This window comes from Pteropus vampyrus, unplaced genomic scaffold, assembly GCF_000151845.1.
Source record: "Pteropus vampyrus isolate Shadow unplaced genomic scaffold, Pvam_2.0 Scaffold149, whole genome shotgun sequence".
Taxonomy (NCBI): Eukaryota; Metazoa; Chordata; class Mammalia; order Chiroptera; family Pteropodidae; genus Pteropus; species Pteropus vampyrus.
Window position 1 is genome coordinate 3,263,078 of NW_011888930.1, and position 15,848 is coordinate 3,278,925.

General features: G+C 38.0%; 1 protein-coding gene across 3 annotated transcripts in view; it reads right to left on the reverse strand.

The window, feature by feature from the left end:
* Positions 1-4,348: 4,348 nt before the first annotated feature.
* TMEM74 (transmembrane protein 74) overlaps positions 4,349-15,848 on the reverse strand; it is a 13,620-nt gene continuing 2,120 nt past the window's right edge. The window contains exons 2-4 of one of the 3 annotated variants that reach the window (XM_023536145.1): positions 14,643-15,719; positions 10,703-10,812; positions 4,349-5,556 (exon numbers count right to left, since the gene is read on the reverse strand). In XM_023536145.1, the coding sequence (XP_023391913.1) occupies positions 5,456-5,556; positions 10,703-10,812; positions 14,643-15,334 (903 nt within the window). In that variant the 5' untranslated portion in view covers positions 15,335-15,719 and the 3' untranslated portion in view covers positions 4,349-5,455. Of the gene's footprint in view, positions 5,557-9,262; positions 11,104-13,866; positions 15,720-15,848 lie in introns of those variants that run through there. The other 2 variants (XM_023536146.1, XM_023536144.1) reach the window with 2 other exon arrangements.

Below are 15,848 nucleotides of genomic sequence, written 5' to 3' on the forward strand. Positions count from 1 at the left end.
GAATTCTGGAACAACTATGCCCCTCAACTGCTGGTGCCTCTCCTATGTGGGTTGCAGCAGAAGGGTAATGCCAAGGGGGTCTGCCCTTCTCTTCTATGCCCCATCCTTACATTCCCCATTAGCTCCACTAATATGAGGCTGTTATACATGGCTGACTTGTATGAGAGTTTTGAAGACATTGAGAGAGAACATACAGAATAATTAGAAACAGTGAACAGCTTGATATTAAATACATAACATCACTGATCTTCAAAACCCTTCAGCCATCTTGGCAACTGGGACTTTATCAACGAGTGCGATTTTCCTCCCAAAGCCTCTAACCACCTTCCCGGGCACCTTCCCTCCATCCTTCTCCCCCTCTGTCTTTCTCTCTTCTCACACGTTGCCTGTGCCCAACCCTCAAGTTCCTCCTTATGTATCATGTAGAGTAGTTTCACTTTCCAGTCACTCTCCCCAGGAGGAGGAAGGTCAACCAGTGAGTAAAAAGCTACAAATTGGGTCCATTGTTATAAAATGAAAAAATTATTTTTTAAAAACCAATATAGTTTAGCATAGTGAGAAAATTAATTAGTAATTTCTCTACTAAGCTGTTTTCCTACTGCAATTGGACGGAAGTCAACAACAATAAAGCCAACTTCTCAGAAAAATTATAGGCCCCTTGGCAAATTAGAATACTTTTTTGATTGTTAAATAGATATTTCTTTTTCCTCTGACATATTCAGAGACAAAGCCTCAACTTATAAAAGCCCCCAAAGAAGACGGAGAAAAGTTGATGAAGTACAGTTCAGCACAAATAATGCCATATAGCTACCAAATAAATTATTCATGGTAGCTATTTATATGGTGTAATTCCTATACTTACCTGACAATATGCTGACCAGCTCTTCTTTCTACTATATTTTCCTCAGTCAACTTATTCAAGTCTGAGAAAAAAAGTGGACTCTCTCTCTTCTTAGAAATATTTAGATTATGCTTGTTATTCTAAGTTCTAGACAAAAATATTAAATTATTATATTTACAGGAAGGAGAGTCTCATCTATGTGGCTCCTTTAAAAGAGAGTATAAATGTAATTAGGGGACAAACTGAGTCATCCAATCCAGCTTTATCATTTCATAAGTCACTGAATCATAGGCCTGGCAGGGACTTTGAGAGCCACCTTCCAGCTCTCAGCAAGAAGATGTTAGCTATACCATACAACCACCGATCCCGTTTTTATGGCTCCACTGAGAAGTTCCCACATTTTGCCTTATATCTCATTCCAGTGTAACAATCCAGGATATAAAATGTCTTCCTGATAGATAACTGAATTCTTTATGTTGCTTTCTTGTCTTCTTACATTAGCCCAAGGAAGCCAAGATAATTCACAGTTTATTTTCTCCAGTTAAAAATTATTTTATTTTGTTTTCTGATTTCAAAACTTTTTCACAATGATAGTACAGGTAAGTGCATGGGCTCGAATCCTGCTGCCACGACTAACTTGTGTGACTTTGGGGAAATTTTAAATCTCCCTGTGTCTCAGTTTTGTCATCAATAACATGGAGCTGACAAAAATAATACCTACCTATTATGAGGATTAAATTAAATGAGTTAATATCTGTAAATTCCCTGAATCAATATTGGTATATAGTGTTACAAAAAATGATTGTTAAAAATTTTTTTAAACACATTTAGAAAATGAAAAAGAAAGAAAATTTAGAAAATACAACAAAAGAAACAAAACAAATTACCACAACCCTCATTCTAGAGATAACTGTTTACATTTTAACACTTCCTTCTTGTCTTATGTACACATAAATCACTTATATAGTACATAATTGGGATAGTGCTATGTTGAAGAATGGTTCTGTGTCATAAACTTCTTCACTTAGTGTTATTTTATGAGCATTTCTCCATATCTTTAAAAATCTTTGGAAATTACGTTCAGTAGTTTTACAGCGATCAATTTTATAAGTCATTTCAGCAATCCCTGATTTGTTGAGTTCTGAGATTGTTTTCAGTATTTCACTCTTTTAGCTAATACAGCAATAAATATCTTCATAAATAAACTTGCATCCATCTCCTTGAACATTTCTATTCTACGTTTTCTGGAAGTGGGATATTGGGGAAAAAGATATTTTGGAGATACCAGGTACATACAGCCCATTTGTTTTCCAGGAAGAAATCTATTGATACTCCTATGAGATAGTGTATGCGATAGCACCTTTCAAGACAACATTAAAATATGCTTTTAAAAAAGGGAAAAAAAATGTTCCTAATTTGATAATAAAAATTATATCCGTTTAATTTTTTTGTTAAAATTTTTCATTCCTGGTGAGAGTGAATGTTTCTGCATATCGACTGTTAAAAACTAGTGCATTTTTATTGTTACGCATTAGCCTTTGACTGTGCAAGTGGAATTCATTGTTCTTTGATGTTTTCCCTGGAGTTTCTAACTTTAATCTACTTCAAGGCTCTTCTCTAGAGAGTTTTCCTTCCTTTGGTTCTTTTCTTATCCTGGAAGCCAGGATAAGAGACTCCTTGAGTATGGGAGCCAGATTACTTGTATTTGGCATAATAGGAGAATTTATCTTGTTCCTATTTATGCAATTCATGAGCAATGATCAAGTGGCTGGTATGAGTTAGAACTGATCCTAGTTACTGTGAAGGTAGAGAGTCCTTGCCCTCCCAGAGTTTAAGGTCTTATTGGAAAGAAAAGTCTAATGCATGAAACAATTAGTGATCAATATAAGGCAGCCTACACTGAGTGAATTGTGGAATACAAATACTAAGTGCTATGACCATTTAAAGAAAGGAGAGATCAATGTTGGTGTGAGTAATCATCAATGAGGTTGGCCTTGGCAGAGGGAAGAACAGGCAGTTCAGGTGAAAAGAACTACAAAGTAAATGGCAGCCTTTTAAAAATACAAAGAGCATGGATTTTTGCTTCAGACCTGGATGGGAAATCTCAGTTCCACCATTTATTAGCTTTAAGCAACTGCATTTAACAGAGTCAAACTCTGGGTTTGAATCCCAACTCTGCCACTTATGAGCTATGTGACAAAGCTAATAATTTGGGCAAGCTAATGATGTCTATGGTAAATCTAACTTTGCTCATGAATAACATTAGCATAATCAGAGTACCTACCTCATGGGATTCTTGCGGATTAAATGCGTAAATGTGAAAGTGGGACTTGGTACATTATAAGCGTTCAATAGTCAATAGTTTTCATCATTAATTTCTTTAGGCATCAGTTTAGTAAATTTAGTAAATCACTTATTAATATGATGCACTAACGATTCTCAACCAAAATAGATAACTATGGGTGTTTTAACTGAAAATGGGACAGAATTGTCATTGCAAAGGAGAGAAAGAGACTGGAATTGGAAGTTTTCTCCCAAATCATGATGTAAATTTTATATTTCGAAGTGAAGTTCTTGGTTCTTTCCTCAAGGTCAGTTTATTTTTCATTATAGCTCACATCCGCAGACCCATCTCCCCTTCTATTTGGACTTCAGAGCCTGATATTTCTCTGCCAGGCTTAAAGTCAGCTCTGACTTTTCAAATATCAAATTCAATACTCTCATTAATACATCCTAAATAAAAAATGTAATTAACATTTCTAAAAATGGTAATGTTAGTTAAGAAGCAATTAAGTGAAAGAGTTAATTAAAGTACCAATTAAGTAAAGATGTACTATATTAGCAACACTAAAAAGGATGAAGGAAATTAGAAAAATCAAAATACTGAGTGTGGAAGTTTTAAAATAAATACATACCTTTTTTGACACTCTTCTCTTGAGAAAGAGGAAACTAGTTGCCCTCTCCTTGACTGTGGCCTGGACTTAGTGACTATAAAAATGTGGTGGAAGTGACAGAGTTTCACTCCTGAAACTTGGCCATAAAAACTTTGCAGTGTCCTCCTTTCTATCTAGGATCACCCTCTCTCGGGGAACCCGGCAGCCATATTTTGAAGAAATTCAAAAGCCCAGTGGGGTGGTCCACGTGGTAAGGAATCAAGGCCTTCTGCCAATGGCCAGCACAAACTTGCCAGCCATGAGTGAGCCTTTCCGAAATAGAATCCTCCAGACCCGGTCAAGCCTTAAAATGCTGTAGCCCCAGCTGATATCTTGATTGCAGCCTGATGAGAGACCCTGAGCCAAAACCACATAGCTAAACTGATCCCAAATTCCTGATTCACAGAAACTGTGTGAGATACTAACAGTTTTTTGTTTTAAGTAAGTTTTGAGATAATTTGTTATGCAGCGATACAGAACTTATATATTGAACATAATATACGTTGAGATTTTACCATGCCATACTTAATCTAATTCACTTGAGAAAAAAAAAGCCATATACTCATGGTTAATGAGAGGAAAATTTTAGTAAGCAGAAATGAAGAAATAATTAGAAAAAGCATATTTTAAACAAAAAATTGACTACGACCAGGTCATACATTTTGGCAGAGACTAGTTAGCTGTTCGTCAAACCTATTTATTTTCCTAGATATATTGCTAGACTACATTTCCCAGCCTCCCTTGCAGTTAAATGTGGAAATAACATTGAGTGCTAACCAACTGATGGGAAAAACCTCCATGCTGTCTCTCCTAAATACTGACAACCGGGTGATGCCACACGAAGATTACAGAGCCTCTATCAGCCTAGGTTCCTGACTAACTGTAGAGCAGAAAGCTCTCTGAGCTAGGCCAGTGTAGAATTTGACATCTTCAATGTGTATGAGTTAGTGTTCCCAGAGAAACAGAGCCAAGAAGTCCCATGATCTGTTATCTATAAACTAAAGGCCAGAAAATATGGTGGTGTAGTTCCAGTCTAAACCCAAAGGCCTGAGAAACAGGGTAGCCAATGCCGTAAGTCCCAGTCTGAGTCCAAAGGTCCAAGAAGCAGGGGTGCCAATGATAGGGGTCAGGAGAAAAGGGATGTCTCAGCTTAAGTAGAGAGCAAATTTACTCCTCCTCTACCCTCCTCTGCCCTTTGGTTTTACTGAGGCCCTCAACATTTGAGAAGATGCCCATTGACATTGGTGAGGGTGAGCTTCTTCACTCAGTCTCCCCATTCAAAAGCTAATCTTTCCTAGAAACATCCTTATGGACACATCCAGAAGCAATGTTGTATCAACTATATGGGCATCACTTAGCCCAGTCAAGCTGACACATAAAATTAACCAACAGCTTCATCCACCTACCAGACTGGGGAGGAAAGTGAATAAAGGTATGTGGGTTTCTTAATTACTTCAGCCAAGAAGTGACACACATCACTCTGCTCTCATTCCATTTCTATGAATCAGTCATTTGCCCCTCCCCCTCCAAAATGAAAAGAGAGCTGGGAAACGTAGTCCCTATTTGGGCCACTGCTTTCTAGCAACGACTCTACACAGAGGAAACGGGGCATGATCTTTGGTGGATCTGTTGTGGGATGTCCTTTCTCACAAGAGCATACTCAACACCCAAGGAGGGTGATTCAAAGATTCATCCAGATATTGCCTCCGGCTCCAAGTCCAAGACCTCCAGGCTGTGCAGTCTGCTTCACAAGATCTGAATGTCTCTTCGTGATCTGAAAAACTGTAAATAAAAGAGACAAGTTATACCTCAGATATTATAAAAAATGATGAAACAGGAACGTGAAAACTACATGACATCATTGATCCACAGAAATGCTGAAACTGTCAGACAGGCCTTCTGTTCCGGGGTTGGGGTAAATTCCTTGACTAGGCTCTATTCTGCTTTCTAGAATAAACTGGTTTGTTCACTGTTCCCCTAGGCCCCTGTTCAAGCCTCTAAGAGTTTCTTCCTTGTCTTTTATTCTCCACAGCCACATCTAAAATGAATATTCAGGAGTATGCCTTCCTTGGGGCCTGTGCAAATTTCAGGCCTGCTTCCTACTAGTACAAGTTTTGGGGGCCAAGTATCGTTTTAAAGGCTCAGAGAGTCAAAGGTATCTTTGGCAATGAAATTACGTTAGAAACTTAGGCTTCTGTGCTACTTGCATTCATCAGTTTCATGAGCCAATAACCATATTCAAAAATTTCCTGCCTCCATCCTGAATTGTTTCTTTACTTCTTGACTTCTGTCTTCTCTTTCTCAGCTTAGTGATGGCTCTTTTAAGATTATTCAAAACAGCTATGCCCTTAATGGGATCTTCGACATAAGACTGTTTCGTTAATGAACCTTTGTCTCTCAAAGTCTCTCTCAGCCTCATCTGTTACTGTTCAGACCTAGCATCAGTCTCTCACAATCCCCTTTTATTCTATTTTCAACTGCTGAATTCTTTCCCAAGCTCATCATTTATGTAAGGTATGGGTTAGAGCAGGTCCTGGCTTTGCCTTCTTCCTTCTCTGGTGCCTCTGGCTTCCCTGCCGTGGATCCACTCAGCAGCAGGGGGCATTGCTGACTGCACCTTTTAAGTATCAAGGGAAAATAAGTTCAATTTTAGTAATTGTCCTTAATGTCATCTGTATTCCAGAGCAGTTAATTTTGCTAATTTGGCAGAATGTGAGCAAGGTTAAATAAAATTCAAAGATAAATTCAATATAGGTGCATAAACTCTGTGATCTGGATAGACAGCAGGGCTCACTGAGTAGAATCTTTTCAGTTTAACACTAAGAATGTAAAACAAGAAAAGAAAAGAAAAAAAAGATTTTCAACAAAATAAAAGGATTTTGTTGAACATTTCTATGGTAAAAAATCTATTGCAAAGATAATTTTCTGTCACATAGCGTGCAAATGATTGGAGCTATGGCTATTCAAGGTCTGAAGGATTATGGTATAAGATATTAGCACATTGTACCTTGCAATTAAGCAATATAGTTTTCCAGATTGACTTTCTGTCTCATGAAGGGGAATTTAATTTTCTTTCTTAGACACATCTACCGTGGTATAAATAAAAGACTTCCAAATGAATTGTTTTCACATAAGTGATGATGGTGATGACAATGATGTTAGAAGAAGAGGAAGAGAGAAAAGAAAGAGGAGAGGGAAGGTAAGGAGTAAGAGAAGGAGAGAAGGAAAAAGAGAGGGAGAAAGAAGAGGAGGAGGAGAAGGAGATTATTTATGATCGTGATGATGCCCCAATTCAGTTATCTGTCAGCCAGTGGTACTTAATCAACAGGAATAGCTCCCAAAGAAGTGCTGCTGTTACAAAGCAACCCACTTAAGATAATGGTGGACCTAATGATAGAATACCGGACAGGATTCCCTTTTATCCTTTGTCTCATTTATCGTCATCACAATACTGAAAAGCAAACAATATTATCCCTATTTTATAAATGGAGAAACTCTTGCTCAGATGACTTGACCAGAGTAGAAGAGTAGACATTCCAACTCCAAGTCCTTTGTTTTCCTGGTTCTGAAGCCCTTATTATACCAGGTGTTGAGAAGATTAAACAAGGCACTGTGCATGAAAGCAGAATGCCTGGCATATAGTAAGCACTTAAATATGACTTTCGTTCTATCTTTTGGGTCCCTTCTGGAAACTACATACATCCTATGAGAACTATTGTGCACGTAGGAAGAATAACTACATTTTCTCTTCAGTTCCAAGGAAAAGTGTCAGCATAGGCTTATCTGAACCTTAGAGAAGTGGGGGCAGTGAGTAGGACAGCTGTGAGTTTTGATAGTTTTAATGTGGTTTTATATTTTGAGAAATGGCTATATTATCCAAAACCAAAGTATTGGTGTGATTTCTTTATAGTTTCTTATTTCTCAACTCTTATGACTATTACATTTTTTTAAAAAAATGATAAATACAAAATAGCTAGTGTAAACCGACTTTTTTTGCAAGAAGGGTAATATTCCTTCTAAATATGAGTTTTTAGTGGGACTGTGTAACTAGTCCTGGCTAACTAGTCCTAGGTTTTATTTCTTTATCCACTGCTTATTAGTTATGTAACTGGCTAATCATCTAATATTGAGCTTTAGTTTTTCATTTTAAAAATGCAGGTAATAGTATTTGTCTTGCAGGAATGTTGTGAGAACTAAATGAGTAAGGTACAAATAATAAGGTACAAATTTAATAATACACAGGAAGGACTTAAAGTACTTCCTCTTGCCCATGAGCTAAAAGCATAAGTATTGGCTCATTTTAATCTCCTAATTTCTATGATAAAATAATACAATGAAACCATACAGGTTATCATAAGGAACATTGCAATCATTTCCTTATTTAAGTATTTTTAGTAAAGAACTACTAAACTGTGCTTTTTCTGGAGAGTTTTCAGAATACTGTGTTTTTCCCCCTCAGTGTTAAAAATAAATTGACTATGTGGTCATTAAAGAATGAAAGAATTTTTATGTTTGTTGATACATAACATGCTTTAACAGCACAAAGACCTTAGAAATTATGGCAGCCGTTGGTGTTACCTGCCAAACGGCCCTAAGTCTCCTCACTTCAGGGCACATGATGGAATTGCGTTTCCTGGCTTGAGTGGGACTGTATAATTAGTCTTGACTAACAAGTAGTGAGGAGATGCAGAGCCTGTTCCAGACTTTTCACACTCTTTAACACTCTAGCTTGACAACCAGCAACATTTAAAAAGGTAATTGCATCAGACTGGGTTTCTGACCTATAAGGTCAAGCAGCAAGAGACTGGAATTGTAGCAACATTATGTAGCTCATGCTGAGTGATCGGAGGTGTTTAAAAGAAAGAAGTCCAGAAAAAAATATATTAAAAAAAATAGATTTATTTCTTTATAGTAGGTAAGAATCCTGATCCAATTTTTGTTTTAAATAAGTGGAGCAATATATGGGGCCTCACTTCCAATCGTCCCTTTATAATTCTCATCCTTGACGACACCAAGACATAATAAGGATACAATTTCACTTAATAATATAGATTATGATACATCCCTCAAATGAAAATGGAGATCAAAATTAGATTAAGAGAATATTAAGAGCAGGGGCATAAACTAATTCGATATTTGTCTCTCACCTAAAAGTTTTCTAGATTTTTAGGTGTTTTAAAAATTATCTATTTATGTATCTTTTTCCACATTGTGCAATTCACAGTCTAAGTTCAATACTGAGTAATTTAGAGAAATACAAATAGCTTTGACTATTTCATATAAAGTAAAAAGACTAAGGCCTAGTTTACATTATTCAATGATAGGTAGCAAGAAGAATGTTATACTTGAATCGGGGGTAAATATTACTTTTACTTTTTTGGGAAACATAATTTATGTTTTGGGAAACAAATATAATTTTAAAAGACCAAATGAGCATCACAGATTCAGATTTAAATAAATGTTAACAAAAACAATAAAACATCTGAATAGTTTTATTTTAAAATGATATGACACACTTGCTATTAACATATAAGGCATCAAATGCCCTAAGAAAAAGCCCATAGCTTTAATAACTGCCCTTTTACAATATCAAATAACACATAATAGACATCAAAATATTTTTCTTGGTTGGCAAGAAAAGTAAGATTAAAAGCATAATGAAAACCACAAAGTAAAAATTCTCAATATGCTGTATAGTAACAACCCATCTTCACTTTCTTGCATGGTGTGTTCAGAGCATGGTTAGGAGGGGTGAAGATGGCAGTGGGGAAACAAGGCTGCTTGTTCTTGAAACACAGGAGAGTTACTGAACTTGAAGCAAAAAAAAAAAAAAAACCAACAACAAACAACAACAACAACAACAAGTCTGCTGTCCATATTTCTCTGAAATAAAATAGTAATTTATGGTAAAACAACTTCTAAATATGCCACATTTTTATGAGCCTAAAATTGAGAGGTTAAAAAATAATCAAACATTTGTGGGATGCTGAACGACTAAAACAGATCTATATGATTATGGCATCTTATTCTGAAGTTAATTTCAAATTCTTCATTCATGGCCTGTGAAACATTTCTCTTGTCCTTAAAGACAACATTAAGGCATGCCACGTTTCTATAAGAAAATTATTTTAACAATAGCTTTGGATGTTACAATTCTGTAATTATAAAATATTCTCCTAAGACATATATAAACTTGAGTGTACATAATTTTGCATTCTAACAAACATAAATCACAGGTACTCTCTTAAGTGTAAGCCATGGATTTTCGAAATCCATTTTTAAAACAGTATCTTTTTACAGTGTCAGTGCACGAGTCAGGCAAATTATGCCCATAAAAGATGGAAAGAGAGAATATTATAGAGTTCTATGAACCATAAAATGATACAGCTGAAAATCAGCTGAAAGACAGCAATGTATTAATTTTCTTTCTTACGAACATTTTTAAACTAGGAAAAGCCAGCGAGACTTCATTATAATTCTTCTCATTATAATTATTCTTTATGTCCAGTTCTGGGCAAGGTTAAACCCCATGTCATAGAATGGTAAGGTTCTGTCTTATTTTTTTGTCACCATGGAATCTTGATGGTGGTATTAAATCTTACTGAATACGTGAACCTTTGGTGATGGTTGTGAATCTCTTGTCAGACCACATTTTTGTGGTAGCAGGAATTGATGCAATGGAATCTGACCTTCATATTGAAAAACCTTCTCCTGATAGATATATAAAACATTTTTTAACTTTAGATGATTTATCCAGGTAAGCTTTTGCATGTGGCTGTGACTACACATGTGAAAGATAAAGACTGAATTGTTCAAGTGCTCTTGCTTAGAAGTTTTGCCTGTCACAAAGAAGCAACAACATGTAGAGTCACTTGGGTTCAGACCCTTAATTCCTGATATTGAACTGGCACAGTGCTCACTCACTCACCTATCTCTACACCCAGAAGCAAAGGAATGGAGCAAATGGGCTTGGAAGGGCAGTCTCTGTTTAAATTTGCACCTCGAAGGACATGTGCCAGCACTGGTCCAACTGGGTCCCTAAAACAAATAAGTATGAAAGGGATGGACTCAGATATTATAAAGAGAGAGCAAAGCATGTGATACTGATATCAAGGCAGAATCTAGGTAATAGAGAATGAAGGGGCATAGCAGTCATATGGGTAAAAGCACCCACAGCCATCGAGAACTTCGTGGTTCCAAGCAGTCCTGTCCTCCTCTGAACCACGTCAGCTGTGAAGTGAAGAGCCTGGAGAGACTTTCTTCTTACGAGGGGGTATGTCGTATTACATGGGCTGCTTCAGGAGCTCCCAGTGGCTGGAAAGGGAAGCACTGTAAAGAAAACACTTCAGCTCTTCCACAGACAGTTTAAGGTGCCCTAAAGAGGAACAGTTCTATCAAAGTCAGTAAGAGGATTAAACTGTCCCTTAGCAGCACGTAGATCCCAGAAGTAATGGAGAAAGGCAGCTCTCTTTCTAGTACTTACCCTTTTGGGCCACATCATTGAACAATGAGCTGCCTTCTCTCAACATTAGGAAGGTGACTGAGTTTAGTTTTCTAAACCCTGGTAAATAAGTTAAAAACTTAAACTATGAACCTTTGAAAAAAGAGTCCTGCCTTTCCAGGTCAAGCAATAAAAACTCGCATTGATAACAAACAGCACCATGTTGAAGAGGGAGATGTAAGGTCATAAAACTCCATGAAGGATTCAGGACCAATACCATAGCTATCGTCTGTTCAGTATCTATAACATTTATCACCTGCTCTTGCCAAAGTACTTCTAAATATTAGAGCCTCTCCAAAACCTTCTTTTTCAGATTGGAAACAACAGTGTCTAAAGTTCAGGGTTTTTCATTGCCCACATTACCATCACTTTAAATTCAAGTAATCTTCATCTTGAATTCAGGCACTGATGGGATGGACTGGGGCGACACAACCAAATACCTACAGAAAAGCCGATTCAGGCAGTTATCTGATTATGTCAACACGGCACTAGGGAGGCATCCAAACGGTATTCTGAATCGGGTTCCTTTGGTGTAATGGTCTGACCTCATATGATTAGAACCTTAAAAGAAATATGCCCGTAAATGAACAAATTTAGATAATGTTGAAATAAGCATTTACGTACTACATTTCACTTTTAAAATTTTAAAGGAGGAAAAAAGTATATTCCGACTTGTTAAATCCCCCCATTTTCTTTTCCTAATATGTCTCTATCTATATCTATCTTTTAGAGCACAGCAAATCTGTGTATCATTTGGTAGCACTGCAAGATTTATTAAATGCTTCCAAATGAAAAGCTAAAACGTTTTAGCTTTTTCTCCTTTGTCATTAGTTTTAAGGAATTGAAAAAACTTCCTAACACTTGATTCTCAAATTTGTCTGAAAAGAAGCTGAAAATTGGACCACACAATTAATTCAGTTTAGTCTATGATTTAACTAATTAATCTTGTTTCATCAATAAATAAAAACAAAACTCAGCTGCTCCCACTTAGCTTCTATGAATAAACATATATTTTTAAAATGTATTAACACACACTCAGACCTACTCGTTCAGCCAAGCAGATCATACTCTGCCTCGACATCATCCAAAGAGAGTCCTCAGACAGGCTAGAACCTGACAATTTATAAACTTTCAGAACTGCTGATACTGCTGGTAAACTGGCATCAACACAAATCACAAAATGACATGAGAGTCACAGTAAAACAAAAAGTACAAAGAGCCGCAACAGCAAACAGAAATCATGTGTATATTGTCCCAATTCTTTCTGAATCAAAAACAGTCTATTCTGTAGGGTAGCTGATCTCCATCTAGCTTCCTCTGATGTCCATATAATTTCTCATTTTTACCTAATAGTTTTTTCATATACTCATCCTATTTTTACTATCCTCTGATCCTTCCTTTTGTTTCCCTTTAACCTTGAATAACACACTGCATGCACCTAACTCATCAAATAGACCTGACACCCACAAGAGCTCATTCACATAGATATCCTGACTCACACATTCTGCCAGCCTAAGTCACCCACATATTTCACAGTCCTCAATTACAAGAAAAACTTTGGACATTAGAATTAGGCTTTAGAATCTACAAAGAAATCAATTTCTTGCTTCCCCACACTGCCTTCTCACCCCAGTTCCCAGCCCCAGTCCCCTTTAAGTCTGACCCCACTGATGGTGCTAACACGGTAGTGGAAGTTAAAACATGAGGCTGGAAACCCCTCAAGCAGTAGTTGCAAAATGCAAGCTGCATCCCCACCCCCTTTCCTGAGCCGTTACCATATGGAGACGGTATGTTAGTATTGGCACTGAGTGTTTGTTTTGCACAGTTGTGACCACATTACCCATCATGCCTCTCATAGGACAAGAGTTTGAACCTCATGAAGCAAGATCTCACAGTTACTAAGATCCTGGTTATAAGGAGCTCAGAATGATGCCTGGACCATTGTGATAAGTAAAGTTCCCACCAAGTCTCTCTCTTTCTCTCTCTCTCTCTCTCTCTCCCCCCCTCCATCCCTCCCTCTCCCTCTCTCTCTCCCTCTTCCCCATTTTAATTTTTTTGAATATGAGCTTAAGGACTGCTGCCATCCTAGGGCAATGTCTTGTTGCCTGGTCTAGAGCAAGCGATACTGGCTTCGAGGCACAGTCCCCAAGTCTAACTTGTATTAGAAGTTTTCTCCAAACAACAAAACGTCACCTGGTAGTATGCTGGAGCCAGCCGTGACTCAGGCCTGCCTAGATATTTAGATGTCTGCAGATATATTAATAATGTTTTATGCTTTGTCTCTCTGGTGTGAGAACCAGCAAAGACTAAAAGAGCATGGAGAACCTCTGTGATGGCTAAACCACAAACAGAAAATGAAATTTATATCAGAAACTAATTTTACTTCATCTAGAAAATGGGCATGCGACACTGGCTAATATCTGGCACTACCATTTTGGGTTAAATTCAGATTGGTCTTATAATGATTGATATAATTTTCTTTCACTAGAAAGTTTATTCTAATGAATTAGTTACCACTTCCGAGTACAGGAACAATTTTAAATATAATATATGCAATTTTATAATTAAGAAAAATAACCAACACCCTCAAGTTTCAAAATATTCAAACTTAAAACACTATATTTTAATGTTTATCCAAATTATAAGAAGAAAAAATATAGCTAGAAAATGGATAAGAACCTTTAAGAATTAAGTATAAGTCTTATTATCTAATTAGAGCTTAAGTTCTTTTTCACAAAATAGATGACTATAATTGATCTGTGTGTGGAACCACCTAGTGTCCAAAGAATAATATCCCATGTCTTGTAAAAGAAATCATTTGTACACTGGATCGTTAAAAATATTTTTGCTATAGAAGTAGAAGCTGATGGCCATTACAGATTAATTAGTCTCACTCAGCTCTTAAGAAGGACAGGTGTAGCTGGTTGTAGGTTCTTAATGCATCTTACATCTTACTTTTCTTCTAAATAAAAAAATACATGGAGAACAAAGACACTCACAGGCTGTTGGTTTGAGAAATAAACTTTTCTTTTGAGGCAAACAAACAGCACTGTTAATTTTAAGAAACGCGGTTTGTTTTTGTTTGTTTGTTTTCATATAAAATGCCAAGGCGGACTCTCAAGAAGTTCACAGCCAGAATTAACTCTGTACAGTGAGAGCATCTTCCTCTACCAAGGACAGTTCCAGGGTGTTCTCGTTAGTGTTGGTCTTCATCCTGAAGTTGAAAGAACCGTAGAGTTTTGCAGACTCTTTGGAAGAGGCAAACCTATTGCGACGGTACAGCTCCCCCTTCCACATAGACATCATTAGTAAACAGGACAGAACGACCCCCCCAAGCGTAAGCAGGCAGAGCCCGGCAATCACACACCGGTCTAGATGCGCCCCCAGCCTCGCAGCCTCCTTCTCCAGGCGTTCCATCTCCCGGGCTGCCACAGTGCTGGGGTCCACAGTCACCTCCCGTGGGACGATGTAAGAGATGATCACCAGCAAGATGCCAGTGACCAAGAACAAGATGGCGCTGATGAAACCATAGTCCACTGACTTCCCTGCAGACGTGGCTTCCGAACTGGTATCATCTTCGTCTTCGGATATCAAGGATATAGCAGCTTCATGGGCCCACTCATTTGGATTCCCCCAGCCAAGGTCTACCAGGTGATTACTCCCTTTTGCTGAAGGTGAGCTCAGGTCCCGCTGTTCTAAGTTAACATTCTCATCCATGTAGGTAAAAGAAGTTTCTAATTCCTGGCTGCAGCAATTGCAGACTTTCCGTTCTGCTGTTATTTGGTTGTTCCCTGAGCGGAGACGTCCTGGTGGGAAGGAGTCTGGCTGAATAACACTGTCTTGCAGAGAGGAGGAGGGGGATGCTGGAGAAGGGCTAAGTGTAGACCCTTCCATCTGGGCTGCTCTCTGTGTGGATGTACAGTGTCTCTGGCAGCAGAGAGCAGCTCTGGTGGCTGCTGCATTTGCCTGGTCAGTGGGAGGCCCTTCTGAACCCCAGTCCCCAGCACTGCACAGGGCTACCTGGCTGCTATTGTCAGCAAGGTAGTGGAGCTCCATCATAGCTTGTCAGACATCCCCCTGCAGCTTTCAGAAATTCTGCCAACAGCAAGTTAGAAAAGAGCCCAAAGAGTTAACACTGAAACACCAGGAGTGCTGCTTCTGAGGGCCCCATCTTCTTTGCAGCCACAGTTGTTGACACTTCAGCCACAGTTTTCCCTAAAAGGGGTGAAGGAAAGGAGAGGCTACCTAGGGTCAGGAAAGTGTGAAAAGAGCAAATTCTCTGACTTATCACAGGGAGTTACACTGGGAAACTTAGGTCAGGGCAGAGAAGAAGCACGGAGGAAGTGGCAGTGTCTCTGAAGAAAGCATTGCCGTCACCAAGCCAAATTTATCCAAGGACTCACACATTCCTATGACAGGATCCCTCAATGAGAAGGCAGGTTTCCTGTATAGAGACACAAATGAGAAAGGCAGGGACCTTTTTAGCAGAGCTGCTGATTTTCTGGAGAACCTGGGGAAGCACAGCCTCCTCAAAAATTTGGTTAAATTATAAGTGTTTACACTCTCTTTAGAA